This window comes from Monodelphis domestica, chromosome 1 (genome assembly GCF_027887165.1).
Source record: "Monodelphis domestica isolate mMonDom1 chromosome 1, mMonDom1.pri, whole genome shotgun sequence".
In the NCBI taxonomy this organism is placed as follows: domain Eukaryota; kingdom Metazoa; phylum Chordata; class Mammalia; order Didelphimorphia; family Didelphidae; genus Monodelphis; species Monodelphis domestica.
The window spans coordinates 94,035,606-94,051,450 of NC_077227.1; the positions used below are offsets into that span (position 1 = coordinate 94,035,606).

The 15,845-nt window shown below is 40.4% G+C and overlaps 1 protein-coding gene across 3 annotated transcripts in view; it reads right to left on the reverse strand.

Moving 5' to 3' along the window:
- Nucleotides 1-15,845, reverse strand: part of GRK5 (G protein-coupled receptor kinase 5) — a 334,138-nt gene that overhangs the window by 14,528 nt on the left and 303,765 nt on the right. For all 3 annotated transcript variants that reach the window (XM_001376878.4, XM_007478919.2, XM_056803513.1), the window contains 2 exons: nt 5,167-5,304; nt 4,271-4,408 (listed from right to left, as the gene is read on the reverse strand). In XM_001376878.4, the coding sequence (XP_001376915.3) occupies nt 4,271-4,408; nt 5,167-5,304 (276 nt within the window). The remainder of the gene's footprint in view (nt 1-4,270; nt 4,409-5,166; nt 5,305-15,845) is intronic.

Sequence of the window (15,845 nt, forward strand, 5' to 3'; positions counted from 1 at the left end):
CAATTCTTTTTCTGGAGGTTAGGAATAGCATCTTCCTTCCTAAGTCTTTCTCAGTTGATTTGCATGATCATATTACTCAGAAGAGCTTAGTCATTCCCAGTTATTTTTTGAACAATATTGCTGTTACTGTATATAACTTCTCTTGCTTCTGCTCATTTCATTCTGCATTGTTTCATGCAAGTCTTTCTAACACCAACCTATTTGTCATTTCTTATAGCATAGTGGTATTCCATCACAATCATATACCACAACTTATTTCAACCATTCCCAGTTGCCTCAGTTGCCAATTCTTTACTACCACATAGAATTTCTAAAAATATTTTAGAACATACCAGGTTCTTTTCCTTTTTCTGATCACCTTGGGAAACAGACTAATAGTAGCTGGGTCAAAAAATATACGCAGTTTTATAACTCATTGGACATAATTCTAAACTGCTTTCCAAAATGGTTCGATCAGTTCACAATCCCACCAACAGTGTATGAGTGTCCCAGTTTTCACATACTCTCTCCAGCATTTGCCATTTCCCCCTTCTATCATTTTAGCTAATCTGATAGGTATGAGATGATACCTCAGAGTTGTTTCAATTTCATTTGTCTAATCGATAGTGATTTATAACCCCTTTTCATATGACTATAGATATCTTTGATTTCTTCTCCCAGAAACTGCCTATTCATATCTTTTGACCATTTATCAATTGAGGAAAGTGGGTACTCTTAAAAAGACACACACACATCCACAAATGAAGCCACATTCCAACTCATTATGGTTTAGTGGCCACAAATCCATTTCCACTAATTGTTAGCACTGACTCCTTAAGCTATTACGCATACACTTCTGTTTGCATGTGGGGGAAATGTGAGTTATTTGAGGGCAGGTTATTATGCTCCTCTTTCCCTGGTGGAATGGATGAAGTCCTGGTCTTGCAGTCAGGAAAACATGGCTTCAAATCTTGTCTCAGGCATTTAAAGCCGATGTGGGAAAATCCCTTACCCTCTCTGGACCTCAATATCCTCATTTGTAAAATGAGGGAATTGGGAGAAGGGAATAAACATTTATATAGTACCTCTTATGTGCCAGGTGCAGTGCTAAATGTGTGTATATATATATATATATATAAATATATATATATATATATAAAATGTAATATAAAATTAATGTACAAATATTATCTCATTTGATCTTCACAGCAACTCTTTGAGGCAGGGGCTGTTATTATTTTCATTTTACAGTGGAGGAAACTGAGATGTATAGGACTTGCCCAGGGTCACACAGCTTGTAAATGTCTGAAGCTGGAATTGAACTCAGCCCAGTCCATTGGGTCATCTAGCTTACTAAGTCCAGCTACTGTTGAACTTGATGGTCTCTTCCAGATTTAAATCTATGACCTAATGATGTAATTCTATACTAGGTAATGTTGGTGGAACAGGGACTTGCAGTCAGGAAAACTTGAGTTCAAATATAGCCTCAGATAATAGCTCTGTGACCCTGAACAAGTCAGCTAACCACTGCCTGCCCAAGTTTCCTCATCTGTAAAATGGAGATTATAATAGTATCTATCTCCCAGGGTTGATGTGAGGATAAAATATGTTTGTTTAGTCATTTTCAGTAGTGTCTGACTCTTCATGATCCCATTTAGGGTTTTCTTGTTAGATATTGGAATGTTTTACCATTTCCTTCTCTAGGTCATTTAACAAATGAGGAAACTCAGGCAAATAGAGGTAAGTGACTCACCCAGGGTCACCAAGCCAGTCAGGGTCTAACTCAGGTCTTCCTGACTCCACGATTGGCACTCTATCCACTGTGCCACCTAGCTGCCCCAGGACAAAATGAGATATTTATAAAGCTCTTTAGAAACTTTAATTAAGTACTATATTAATGCTAGCTATTGTTATTACTGACATGCTGGGCTGACTCATGCTGTGGCAGCATGATTGCTATTAATAGTGGTTTGCCTAAAGATACAAATCTCCTCTTGCCCAGATTGAGAGCCTTACATTATTCCACGTTCTTTATGAAGTTTTAGAATAGTGCCCGTTAATGCTTTTGAAGTCATGTTCCATTTTCACAAATGACGGGGACAAATGACTTTGCTGTTGTAACTACTGGGGATGGGAGGTGAGGGAAAGTCTGAGAATAGTCAGGAAAGTCCATTTGGGCTCAAAGGACACAAGCTGCCAAATCTCTGGGTCTGTCACATGTGTGACCGTGGGTAAATCTACTGACCTCTTTGGGTCTCAGTTCATCGGTAAAAGAGGGGCTTGAACTTAATCTCTGAACTCTCTTCTAGCTCTAAATCATGAACCTATGAAGGCTTCTACCTAAGAAGCTCCAATCTTGCACTGGGTAGGAAGGATGAGAAGCTGCTGAGTGTCCATGAGCAAGAAGTCCTCTTTCAGGGAGAAATCACAATGGGAATTAACCATTCTTTGGGGGGGACATGAATCTGGCTACCATTTATGACAGGATTAAGACTGTAGGGTTAAAGATGATGATCAAGCAAATCAACGGAGACTGAACATATCCCTCTTTAGTCCCAGGGAAATGTTTTGCTTGTTTTGGGGTAAACTGTTGAAATCACTCTAGTGCAGGACAGCCATTGGGCCACTCTGGCACACACCTAGCTGTGGAGATACTCAAAGATAGGGATGGGCAAAATGGGGTGAAGGGGAAGAAAGGCCAATGCCAGGACATCCACCCAGGCAGTAAGAATGCCCTCTACTCAATTGAAGGGACTCTGACTAAAGCTGGTCTGTTCATCGCAACACTATTGGGTGGTTAGAGATTGTTTTTCCCATCTCATTCTGTCTTAGAGCTGTTACTAAGAAAGTAAGAATGTAAAAAACAACAACAACAACCAGTATCTGACTTTAAGGAGGTAATAAAGAAATGTCACACTTAAGATTTGAACTCAGATGCTTTGACTCCACTTTCTAGTCCACTATGCTGTTACTGAACCACTCTAAATCAGTTTTCTTATCTGTATAATGGGTGAAAAATATTTATAGTTATTTTGCAGGGTGGTTGCAAGGAAAGAGCTTCATAACTGTCAAAAGGTGAGGTATTATTTTAAATTTTACTTTTCTCATTCTCCCTAAATCACTCACCAGTCCAGTAAGCCCTCTATCCACATCACTGATTTCCAAACATTCATCAACATCATGGTCAATTGAGGATAATATAATTACAACACTCCAGCTTCATCTCTCCTTTTTGTAAAGGTTTGTAAATCAATTCCATGATCTTAGTTGATCCTCACACGCCTCCCATGAAGTATTATTATCTCCATTTTACAATTGAGGAAGTGAAGATTTTCAGAGGCTTGATGACTTCCCTCAAGTCACCAAGCTAGTATGGGTTAAAGGTGAGATTTGAACCCAGCCCCAGACCAAAGTACCCCTTTTATTTTTTTTTCACTCTTACCTTCCATCTAAGGATCAATACTATGTATTGGTTCCAAGGCAGAAGACCAGTAAGGACTAGGCAATGGGGGTTAAGTGACTTGCCCAAAGTCACACAGTCAGGAAATGTTTGAGGCCAGATTTGTTCTGAGCCCAGCTGTCAATCCACTGAACCACCTAGCAGCCCCCCAAAGTACCCTTTTCAGTGTCAGAGTGCTATCCAGGCATAAGTGCAATGGTCCCAAGGTAGACTTGTCCTTAGGGGAATGTGGAACACAGGCTAAATTATTTTGTAGAGTTTATGCATTGCTTCCAACCCATCCTCAGTCATTTCTATTCAAGGGGAGTCAGATTAAAATACAAGTCAACAATAGTCTAAAAGTAGAAAAGAAATAACCAAAGGGCAGCTTGATTTGTGTGTGTGTGTTTAATGGGCTGCTTGCAGGAATGTCTTTTTTTTTTAAGACCCAGCATTTCAGCTGTGCCCCAGTCTACCCAGCAGTAAAACCCCAGTATCTTTCACATGCCAACCCATAGAGTATACGCTCAGGACAATTGTCCCCAATTTCCTATACTTTAAAGGTTTAGCCTTTTGGGGGGGGTCTGTAATTTTTATAGTCAACTAAAGGTTCCACTTCTTCTTAGCTCCTTATCCCTTCTTCATTTTAGTTCAATAAGGTGCCCTCAATCTCTGGAAATCTCACCCTAGTAGCTTTGTCCGGTAGTAATTTGTCCAGTCTTCTGGCTGGAGGCTGTCACACTCTGCTCCCCTGTCTTGGTAAAACACGAGGAACCCCCAAGTCTCCTTTTCCTTCCCCTTTACCCCCAAGTGGATGGCACTGTCAAAGCCTCTGCCCTAGTCCCTGCTCACCTCATTTTGCCATGGAATTGATACGGATCCTGTGGAGAACTTGGAATAGAAATCATCGTCTGTGTGGTCCAGGTTGACACCTTTTACTGTGGAGAATTGCTCGATATCCAACACATCTTTACAGTACACAGCCCGAGGCTATGGTCCAGGGAAAAACAGAAGAATAGGGGGTTAGTCTTTGATAACCATTGACTTGATCCAGGCTGGGGCCATGCCCCAGTGAGGAGCTGCTTTAGTTCAGTCTACTCCATCTTTCAACATTCACTTAGAATTACAAAACCATAAAATGCCAGCACTGGGGAAAGAGCCTGAGAAGTCATTTAGTCTAGTCTATCACTTAGAGCTGCAAGTGATCTTTTCCCTTCTCAGAACTCTCCCAGCACAGAACATTGTAGTGGGATCATAGACAGGACCTTTGAGGCCATTTAATCTAACCAGCTTATTTTACAGATGAAGAAATTGAAATCTAGTAAGACTAAATGATTTACTGAAGGCAGGAGAGAAGCCCAAGGCTCGGATTCTAGAACCAATGATTCTTCCTGCTTCTAGTTGTTGGATTCTACCATTTCTTGTGCAGGTATCTCGACTCTTCTATTAGATTGTAGGTTTTTTGAGTGGACAGAGGACTGAGGGATGCTCAAAGACAGTATGTACCAAGTCCAAGGAAACACAGGTCATTAGTGGTGTAGTAGAGACTAGAACCTGAGCTTCCTGACCTCTGCTACACTGCTCTTTCTTTTATACCCAGGTGGGCTCCAGAAACACTTATTTTTTAATGATTTTTGAGAGGAGTATAGATAGACTCTCAGTTTGTAGAAGGTTGGTGGTATTCCTTCAACTTTGGTCTAAAAGTGAGAACCTCTAGGGAAGCTGTTGGGGAGGGGAAAGTCACTTACATCCGGTACAAAGGGAGGATCCAACATTCCTGCTTCCAATCGCTTGAAATTCATGTTTCTGAAAAATGGGTGTCTCTTCACTTCCATAGCCCCCTCCTCTCGACAGCCCAGTCTTTGCTTTGCATCTTTGGCTAGTAGCTGTAATCAACAAGGGGATGGAATGAAACCTTCTGGACCATTCCCTCCCAGGTAAAGTCACATGCAGAGGATTTAAGCACATAGAGTCTCAGAAAGAAATATCACTAGCTCAGTTTACAAAGCACTCCTCATACAACCACAGGAGTGTGATCCTCCCCTACTTTTTTAAAGGTGGGAAAGTCAAGACACTGAGATGAAGCAATTTGCTCATAGTTACACAGCTAGTAAAGTAATAGGGATGGACCTCAAATACAAGCCCTATGGAAAGACCTGCTTCTAGAAAACACTTCCTGAATAGTCACAAAATGACAACAAAAGAAATACCCCAAAACTGCCTTTTTAAAACTAGAGTACTCACAGTTTATACCATTCATTTGGTACTGAGACTATCCTTTCTGATATTGTTAATTTCCTTCTGTCCTTCCTTCCTTCCTTCTTTCTTCCTTCTCTCTTTCTTTCTTTCTTTCTTTCTTTCTTTTTTCTTTCTTTCTTTCCTTGGAATTTATCATGACTAGAATATAATCTGGGAGAGATTAGTTTACCTGAAGATTTCAATTTATGTTAGCCTTCTGATTAACCAAAAAAGTGGCTTTTTTTGGAAGAGGGACACTTATAGAGTGAATATATAATTCAGGTAGGGATATCCTGTAAAGAGATTGAGATATAGATCTGAAATTCAGGAGAGAGGCAAGAGTTGTAGATAGACATGGGAATCATTTATGATATTATGTGGTGATTAAAGTTGAGTGAATGACAGAGATTACAATGTACAGAGAAAAAGAAGAGGACTAAGGACAGAAACTTGTGGAACACCTCACCTATCTCGGGTGTGGGAAAGGGTCTAGGAACCAGTAAAAATGGCAAAGGAATAGAAAGGCAGGAGATCTTGAAAAGGGAGCCATTCTAGAGGTGTGTTGGAGCCAGCTCTATGGAATTCATTAGCCCACTGTTAAATTTTCAGTGTGAGCATTTGCATCCCAGAAACTGGCAAATTAAAAGTCACAACTTGATTTATTATTTTGCTGAGTGTCTAGCCATGATAAGGTAATAGAGAAAATGTTAATAATGTAGATTCAACTTAAAAGTGTGTCCTGCATGCAGGTTATCAAACATTTACCAGCTGGCTATATTTGGCCGTAACATTAGTGAAATAAGTAAAGTAATCAGGAGAAAGGGTTGAGTCTACAGGGCCAAAGGCTGCAGTGTTCAAGGAGGTTAAAGACTGAAACAAGGCTGTTGGATACAGTGAATTTCAGAGAATATATTTATGTAGTGTGGTAGGGATCATAGCCAGACTTCAATGGGTTGAGGTGAATGTAGGCGGTGAGGAAATGGAGGCCCAGAGTTCAAACAACTTTTGCAAGAAGTTTGACTGTGGGGTACAGCTACATAGCTCAGTGGATTGAGAGCCAGACCCAGAGACAGGAGGTCCTGGATTCAAATCTGGACTCAGATACTTCCTAGCCATGTTACCATGGGCAAGTCACTCAACCCCCATTGCCTAGCCCTTACTATTCTTCTGCCTTGGAACCACCAATACACCATTTTGATTCTAAGACAGAAAGTAAGGGCTTAAAAAAAGAACACCCCTCTATGTGTAAGGCACTATATCAGATACTAGGGATCTAAAGACAAAAATGAAGCATCCCTCACTCTCATGGAGTTTAGGTTGTTCTGGCAGGGATAACACAGGAATGTCAGCAAAAAAAAAAAGTACATAGAAATTTAAAAGAGGTTAGGAACATCTGGGAAATGGGAATGGAGGAGGGACCAGGAGGACATGGGATCTGAGATGAAACTTGAAGGAATCTAAGGATTCAGAGGATGCCATGGAGGGGGGAGTCTATATAAAGAAGTAGAAATGAGAAATGGAACATGAAGTTCAGGGCATAGCTAAGAAGTCCATTTTGGTTAGAATTTGAGTGCATGAAAGGGAGTAAGATGAGCGGATGAAAAGATATATTGAAATTAGAGTGTGATGGACTTTAAACAGCAAGATGAAGAGCTCACATATGATCCTAGAGGCAAGTGGGAGAGACATGCTGAAGGTCTTTGAATAGGGGAATTGCATGGATGTAGCAGAAGTTTAATTTTTCTCAAGGCCTGGGGAGTCATAAGAATTTTGGTATGTAGAGGGAAAGATTGTGTAAAGAAGATGAGGATAAAGATGCATGAATTGAGATGAATACTGGAGCAAGGACTTGGAGGAAGTAGGAAGAAATGGGCTCATGTCAAAAGATTAGACTCACTCCAGAGCAGGGATACTTTTTTCTCTGAGCAAAGAGAGCAGGAGATAATGAGAGAGTAGATGATAATACTGAAAAGGTTTGAGGAGGCAGCTAGATGGCTCAATGGGTAGAGAATCATGCCTAGAGATGGAAGATCCCAGGTTCACATCTGGCCATGGACATTTCCTGGCAATGTGACCCTGGGCAAGTCACTTAACCCCCATTGCCTAATCCAAACCATTCTTCTGCCTTAGAATCAATACACAAAGTATTGATACTCAAATGGAAGGTAAGGGTTTAAAAAATAAGAAGAAGGTTTGAGGAACTGAAGAAGATAATTTAGAGAGATCCCATTAGGGGGCTTCAGTCTTCTCAATTAATAAAGACAACTGTCATCTCTTTTAAGTGTATAATAGTGTGGCTGGGGCTTAAGGAGATGTGACAAAAGGTTTGAAATAGTTGTGGGGGAATAGAAGTGAGAAAACTATTATCTTTGGAAATTGGGAATTAGAAAATATATTCATTATTCCCTTTCACTTAAAAAAATGCTTTAGAATCCTGATGGTCATTAAAAAAAACCCTTACCTTCTGTCTTAGACCAATACTAAGTATAAAGTCTAAGGCACAAGAGCAATTAAAGTCTAGGTAATTGGGGTTAAGTGACTTGCCCAGGGTCAGAGAGCTAGGAAGTGGCTGGGGTCACATTTGAATCCAGGACCCATAGGCTTGGCTCTCAATCCACTGAACCCCCTCATTGTCCTGATGATGGTCAGTTTCTATAGCATTTCCACTTGCTGCTTTTTTAGTTAAAAAAAGGACTTGAGTCTAAATCCATGCCCGGTATATAGAGTTAGAGGCTCAGTGGAATAATGAAGGGCTACTTTGATGAAAATACCAATAATGATAATAATAAAAATTTACATAACACTGTACCAAGCCCTTATTCTCATTTAATATTTATAACTCTGGGATATTTATGTTGCTATTGTTTCCATTTTAGAGATGAGGAACCTGAGGCAAATAGAGGTTACGTGAACTGTCCAGGATCACACAACTAATGTCTCAGGTCAGATTTGAACCCAGGTCTTCCTGATTCCAGACATGGCCCTTTATCCACTGTATCATCTCCATATTAAATGTACATGTTTAGTGAATTGCCTGTATACTCCTCCAACAAACCCACTATGAATTAGTTTGGGATATCTTTTGTTTCTATGGACTCAGAGGAACAAACTGGTCGTTTATTAAGGCAGCTGGAAGAGGAAAAAACAGGGGAGGGGGCCATGCAAAAAGGAACCCAAGGGGGTGAAGAGGCTTCTTCTCAGTAAAATCTCTTCTTTCTAAAATATGGTATCTTTCAGCTCCAAACGCCATGCATGACTCGGACATTTTTGGAGGGGAAAACTTGGCTTTCTTTCAAGTTCAAACAGGTTTCAGGAAAGCCCCCCAAAAGGAGAGAAAGCGACAAATCAGAGGACAGGCTTGTTGGTCAGCTCAGATACCTGGGAAAAGGGACAGCAGCAGCGGATGGATCAATCGAGGACTCCGGCTGCCTTCTGTTTCCCTAGGGTCCCTTTTAGCCACCAGGGGGAAGCAGAGGACAACTATGCTTCAGTGCCGAGGCGGCTATCACACAGACGACCCACAACTCTGGGGTCCATTTATTTGTTGGGCGCCGGGGCACTCCGTAAACAGACATGCCTTTTGGGGGAGGGCGGATGGCAGGAGGCAGTGCTCTCACATAGTGGCTCTTGGCCCGGACCTCAGAAAACAAACCTTGTCACCTAGAGCCCTACACCGCTGGAAAGGCGCCCTCAGAGATCACCCAGAGCCCCGGGGCCAGGAGTAGACTTAGCCACAACAGATGCCTACTTCATTCTCTGGCCAAGGAAGAGGGACTGGTTTTCTGAACGGTATGACCTGGTGTGCCCTGGCTTGAGCTGCCGCAAGGCTCTCCCCAGGCAGTGACTCAGGCGATCAGCTTGAGAAGGAGGAAGAAGTTGGCTTACCCCAGCTAATGCTTAAAGTTCCTGAGGTTGGTGTCTGTCTGTCTATCTCTCCATGAATCTATCCATACAGTCCATCAACAAGTCCATTTGTTAGTAGAAACAGAGAAGAAAAACTGCTTGATTACATGGGTCGATGGGAATATGACTGGGGATGTAGATGCTAAAGGACCTGGTGCAAATATCAGTAATATGGAAATAGGTCTGAATCAGTGACATGTAAAACCCAGTAGAACTGCTATTTGGCTATGGGAGAGGGGTGGGAAAGAATATGATTCATGTAACTATGGAAAAATATTCTAAATTAATTAATTAATTAAATAAACTTAAATTCTTTTTTAAAAGTCCGTTTGTCTTTTTTTACCTTTTTTTAAAATTCCAGTTTCTGGGGCAATTCATCCAGTTATGGGGTATCAACTAAAAACATCCCTGTCCAAAACATCCGTTCTCCACTGCCTTATTTCAGTGAATCCCTACTACTGGTCTCTTCTGAAAGACTTTCTTAAGCAAATAAAGGTTAATTGTTTTTTTTTTTAAGCCCTTACCTTCTGTCTTGGGATGTTTTGGTTCCAAGACAGAAGAGTGGTAAGGGCTAGGCTATAGGGATTAGGTGACTTGCCCAGGGTCACACAGCTAGGAAGTATCTGAGACCAAATTTGAACCTTGGACCTCCCGTCTCTGGGCCTGGCTCTCAATCCACTGGGTTACCCAGCTTCCCCCTTAAATGAATCCCCCCCCCCGAGTTAACATTGGTTTCAGAGGAATAATAGATATATATGTACATATATATGTATATATATATATGTATTTGTTTATCTGATTAATCTAAAAGAAGAACAAAATAGGGACTGGAAAGAGAGAGCTGCAATTTTTAATAGAGAAGAGGTCAAGGGGATGGCATTCAATTTAAACATTTACAAGTGTCTACTGTGTGCAAAGCACTTCAGGAATATGAAATTTAGATAAGACAGAATCCTTACCCCCATAGTACTTCCATGCTGGGTGGCGATCCTACAGTAAGGGGCAGCCAGGGGGCAGTATGAGGACACTGGGAGTTTGAGAAGATGGTGCTAACAAGAGTGGAAGATGGGCACTCTCTGTGAGATGAGGCTTGATGCCACCTTACCTTACTTAAAGGCAAAAGGCTTGGATCAGATGATTTCTTGCAGTCCCTTCCTAGCCACTGGACCATTTTGCCAAGACCTGATCCCATGAAAATAAGGATGAGGTTCTAATCTCCAGCAGGTGCTGGAAAGCAAATCAAGCCTTCCAGAACTGAGAATGTGGTGAGTGGGGAGTAGCAAAGGGAGTTTCTGTGCGATCTGGGATACTATAAAGCCAGACCACTCTGGGGAAAGGTGAAGAAGGAATGGATGAATAAAGTATTCAGATGGAGACAGAGGGAGTGATGGAGAAATTGTACTAATGCATATTGAAAATAACTTCAATGTAAGTTATTTCCAAGAAAGTTAATTATTATTGTTCTATTTTAAGAATATAAGAAATTATTAAAATAAAACTTAAAGAAGAAATCTGGTTTTGACTACTCAAATAAATCGATGGATTATGATGTTCTTTGCATCTTTGAAGTTCTGGGCTCTAATTGGGAGGTCCAAATGCTGTATGGAGGGGCTATGACCTAATGAAGGAGAGGTTGAGTTTTTTTTTTTCCGGATGAAGTAATTTTACAAATTTCATAACTGAACCTCATTCATTTATTTGTTTCTAAAACCCTTACCTTCTGCCTTAGAATCAATACTAAGTACTGGTTCCAAAGCAGAAAACAGTGAGGGGTAGGCAATGGGGGTTAAATGACTTGCCCAAGGTTACACAGCTAGGAAGTATCTGAGGTCAAATTTGAACCCAGGACGTCCCATCTGTTAGTCTCTCTGTCCACTGTGCCACCTAGCTGCCCCTCAGACATCATTTAAAACCACCATCCCTGAACTATGATGGCCTTTTGCCAAATATCATATGGGGCCCAATCAAGTTTGTACTTTAAGCAGCCTGGAAGGCTTTTTAAATTATCGAATGCTTATAATTTTTTAAAATTAAATAACTTATCAAAAGTTATAATTTAATATAATAAGTCAAAATGTGGGGTGTGGTAGGGGGAGGTAAGGGCCCAGGACAGATGCTCCTATTGAGATCTTGCCTGATGGTACAGAACCTAACTTGCAAACATGACTGATTCAGTCTATCCTGTGGTCCACTGAACAAGGTTGAGTTGGGGACATTTGGCAGGGTGTGCCTGGCCCATTGTAATGATTTAATAAATATTAATTGTTTGACATAAATTGGCAGCACAGAAGGTAGAATGTCCATTTTAAAGTCTCATGGAATCAACCAATGTAATTGTGAATGTCAAAGCAACAACTTGGGGGTTTCTTTTCAAAAGATTCTATTAATATTTTAAATGTTTTTTAAATTATATATTTTGAGAAAATAACTCTTTTCAACTCATTTTTACAGATGGCCAAAGGAGAAAAAAATGTATCTTCTAGGATGACTTCAAGGGAAACTTAATGGAAAGGAGTCCTATCAAAATCTGGGTTCTGACTGAACTAGCTCCATTGACTGAGAGAATCAATCTTTGCTGAATTTTGCACATCCTTCCCTCTCCTTTACTGAACTATGAGGAATATGAGGTGGGGTCTAGGAATTTCATTGGGGGGACACTTATTAAAATGGGAACCTCCTCCCCCCAAAGCAAGTTAATATCTAACTTGTTGCCTAGGATACTTGAAATATTATGTGATTTGTTCAGTGTCATACCTTTGTTTGAGTCAGAGGCATGACGTGAACTCAGGGCTTCCTTACTCAACCCAATATAGTACCATATTGCTTTTCTCATCAGGAATTCTAGACCTGGAGGTCATAGTCCAACCCCTTGCCCATCCAAGGCCAGGTGAGGTTGACTTCCACTGAGCATGGACGTGGCTACTGAGTCATTGCAAATTATATTTTGCTGGTCCTGTCTTACAACACTTATTAGGTAGCAGTGTTGTATTGGTGTCTCTTATAAATCAGCTGTATAGTGCTGATAACCATAAAGTATTAAAGAAACCAAATAAAAGCCTCCAAAACAGCAAACAGGTCTTCTAACAAAAGACATGGAAAGACAAGGAAAAGCAGGGATGTGATCTGTGTTGGCAGAATTCAATCACTGATGAGATTAGGAGTCAGAAAAAGAATTCATTACCTCGGATGCATCCACTGTAGAATTCAAGATGTGAGTAGTGTCAGGAAGGCTTTTAGATGAGTCTTAAGTTTCCTGATTCACTCAGTATTTCCATTCTCTCAAGTGACTGCCACCACCAGAAAGCTCTCCCCTCTCTCCCTCCCTTTGTCCCATTTCCATGTGGTTTCAGAGAAGACTGCCAGATGCATTAAGGTACCATTAGTAGGAGACATCCCCTGCCCTCCATTTGCCTGCCCAGACCCCACCGAAGGGCTCAGGAGGCCCCGGGCTGATCTGGTGGTCTGGGGTGTCCATCAGAAGAAATGGCATCAGGTCAAGTTTAATGACTACTCCTTGCCATTTGCTCTCCCCACAAAGAACTAAGCAGCACTGGTGGGTCACAAGCTTTCACAGTCCAGTCTCATGCTTTGGGAACGTTGTAGCCCAGAGGTAGTTGAATCTCCAGAGAAAAGTGGTTAGTAGGAGAGCAAAGGGGTTAGTTAGTGAATTTGCCTCTTTGAAAGCCCAGGTGGAACTCTTACCATGAAGGAGTGCGTCCCTTTGCAAGCCTTAAAGCGCTCTATAAATGTTAGCTCTCTTTATTATTATTCCCAAGCCTCTAGTTATGTTGGCTAATCGGTGCAAATAATCAATGCTTAGTGAAATTTTTATCTTCAGAAAAGTGAGAGGTGTGTGTGTGAGTGTGTGTGTGTGTGTGTGTGTGTGTGTGTGTGTGTGTGTGTGTTATGAAACTGTAGTAATTAAAGCTTGGAAGGGATCTCAAAATTTTTTGAGGGTTTTTCAACTTTGCTTAATAAGAAAGATGAAAGGTAATACCTCATTCAGGTGGCCAATTAAAAAAATTATCACCTATTTACTTTTCCTTTCAGTTATGTTTTTCAATGCTGGCTCTTGTAAAAAAAAAAGGAGCCTAATTATAAAAAAAGTGACTACCAAAAGCAAGTTTTCTCCTGCTTTTAGGGCAAAAGAAGAGGGAGCAGGAAAGAGCGAAGAGATAGGGCAAATGAGATAAAATTCATTAAATATAGAAATATGCTGCTCAAAATCAGAATAATAATTTGGTATTGGTTCAAGCTGCTGCCTTCATACGGGCAATTATACAGTAATAAAAATATAAATAATAATTGGTATTTATATAGTACTTTAAGGTTTTCAAAGAACCTTTCATGCTTTATCTTATTTCATACTTTATATCATCTCCAAATTAACCAATGAAAGAAGCATTAGAAATATTATTGCCCCTGATTTACAGAGGAGACAACTGAGTGTCAGAGAAGTTCTCTCTGATCATGCTAGACAAGGGGACATTGTGTTCCCCTTCCTTGTAAGCCTACCCAATTAAGACCTCCAAGTCTCAGGCCTTGGCTGATCCAAATATATTTCTTCCTGGGAGGTTAGATCTGTGACTACAAGGCCAATCAGAACAGCTTGTGCTTGTGGAGTTTAACACCTACATTTTCTCCATTAAGATCACAGATTTAGAAATGGAAAGGAACTTTAGAGGCCCCTTCATATTACCGATGGAAAAACTGAGACCAGAGAAATTAAATGACTTGTCCAAGGTGACAAGGGTGTCACATAGTAGCAGAGGTAGGTGTTGAACTCATGTTCTTTAACTTAAGCTAGACCTCTTTCCAACTCTTTCCTCATGGAACCTCAGTATGGAAAGAACTTGAAAAGTTCCTCTGATATAATCCCCCATCTTGGAGAAATGGCAGAACCACCCCAGACCAATGGTTACACCATTTCTGAGAGGTGGATAATATTGAATCCATGGAAGCCAGGAACAAATTCTCTTCTTTGTGATTGTGTGTCTATATCAGAGTGTCAACAACTTAAAAAAAAATTCCTCCACCTGTTATTCTTACTCCCTAAAACATAATTCTAGGGATCACTTAAGATTGGGGAAAAGGACCATTCTTTCTAGAAGCCATTGAAATTGGTGGGATCTAGGGGATTAGTGGATGGACCAATTGTCAAGGCTCTCCATTTCTTGTATTTGGGTCTTTCAAAAAGCCTTCCTGCCCAGATCCATAAATTTCTGATTATAGATTGGGACTTGGGCTGAAGACAACTAGAAACACAATGGATAGAGTGTTGGTCCTAGAGTCAAGAAGACCTGAATTCAAATTCAACCTTAAGAAATTTACTAATTTTAGCCAGTCATTTCACCTGTCAGTCTTGGTTTCTTTAACTATAAAATGGGATCATAATAGCACCTACTTCCCAGAGTTGTGTGAAGATCAAACTAAATAAGATTTGTAAGTATTTAGCACAGTACCTGAAACATAGTAGAAGCTTAATAAATGCTTATTCTATTCCTCTTCTTTCCCCCCTCTCCCCTAGTCTTCCCTGCTTAAAGTATACTTCCTTAATGATGATGGCAAATGCATTTCATTGAGAATATGTGACTATGGGTACCCACATATGTTTATATTATTTCTGCAGCAAGGAAAAAAATACTTCTGGAAGGACTCAGTACTTAGAGCATGTACAAACCAAAACCCTAATTCCCAACCTTCTGAGGCTACTTTTAGAACCCTGAGAGGGGGCAGAGAAAAGGAGAGGAAGCTATGCTCTGGAGACTTGACTGGTTTGGAAGAATGAACTCTATTAGTCCATGTGCTACATTAGGATTTTACTTATATTTCTATCATCAACTCAAATAATTTGTTTAAATTGTTTGTTAATGAATTAAGTTGTATTTAAATTTCATAATTTGTGCAAATTTGACATTCTTTGAATATGTAGCAAAGGATCCTGACAGTCAATGTCTTTCATGATGATATTTGTGATCAAGAAAGTGATCAATAGGTATGCTGCAAAGCAGGATTCTTTTCCATAAATCTGTTTACTTATTAGCTACTTTTGACATTTTTACAGTGACATATATATCTAATGGGTCAGTTCTTATCATTCAACTATCCATTCATTTGATAAATATATACTGGGGCAACTAGGTGAAATGAGAGTCAGGTCTAGAGATGTGGAGGTCCTGGGTTCAAATTTGGCCACAGACACTTCTTAGTTATGTGATCCTGGGCAAGTCACTTAATCCCCATTGCCTAGCCCTTACCACTCTTTGGCCTTAGAACCAATATATAA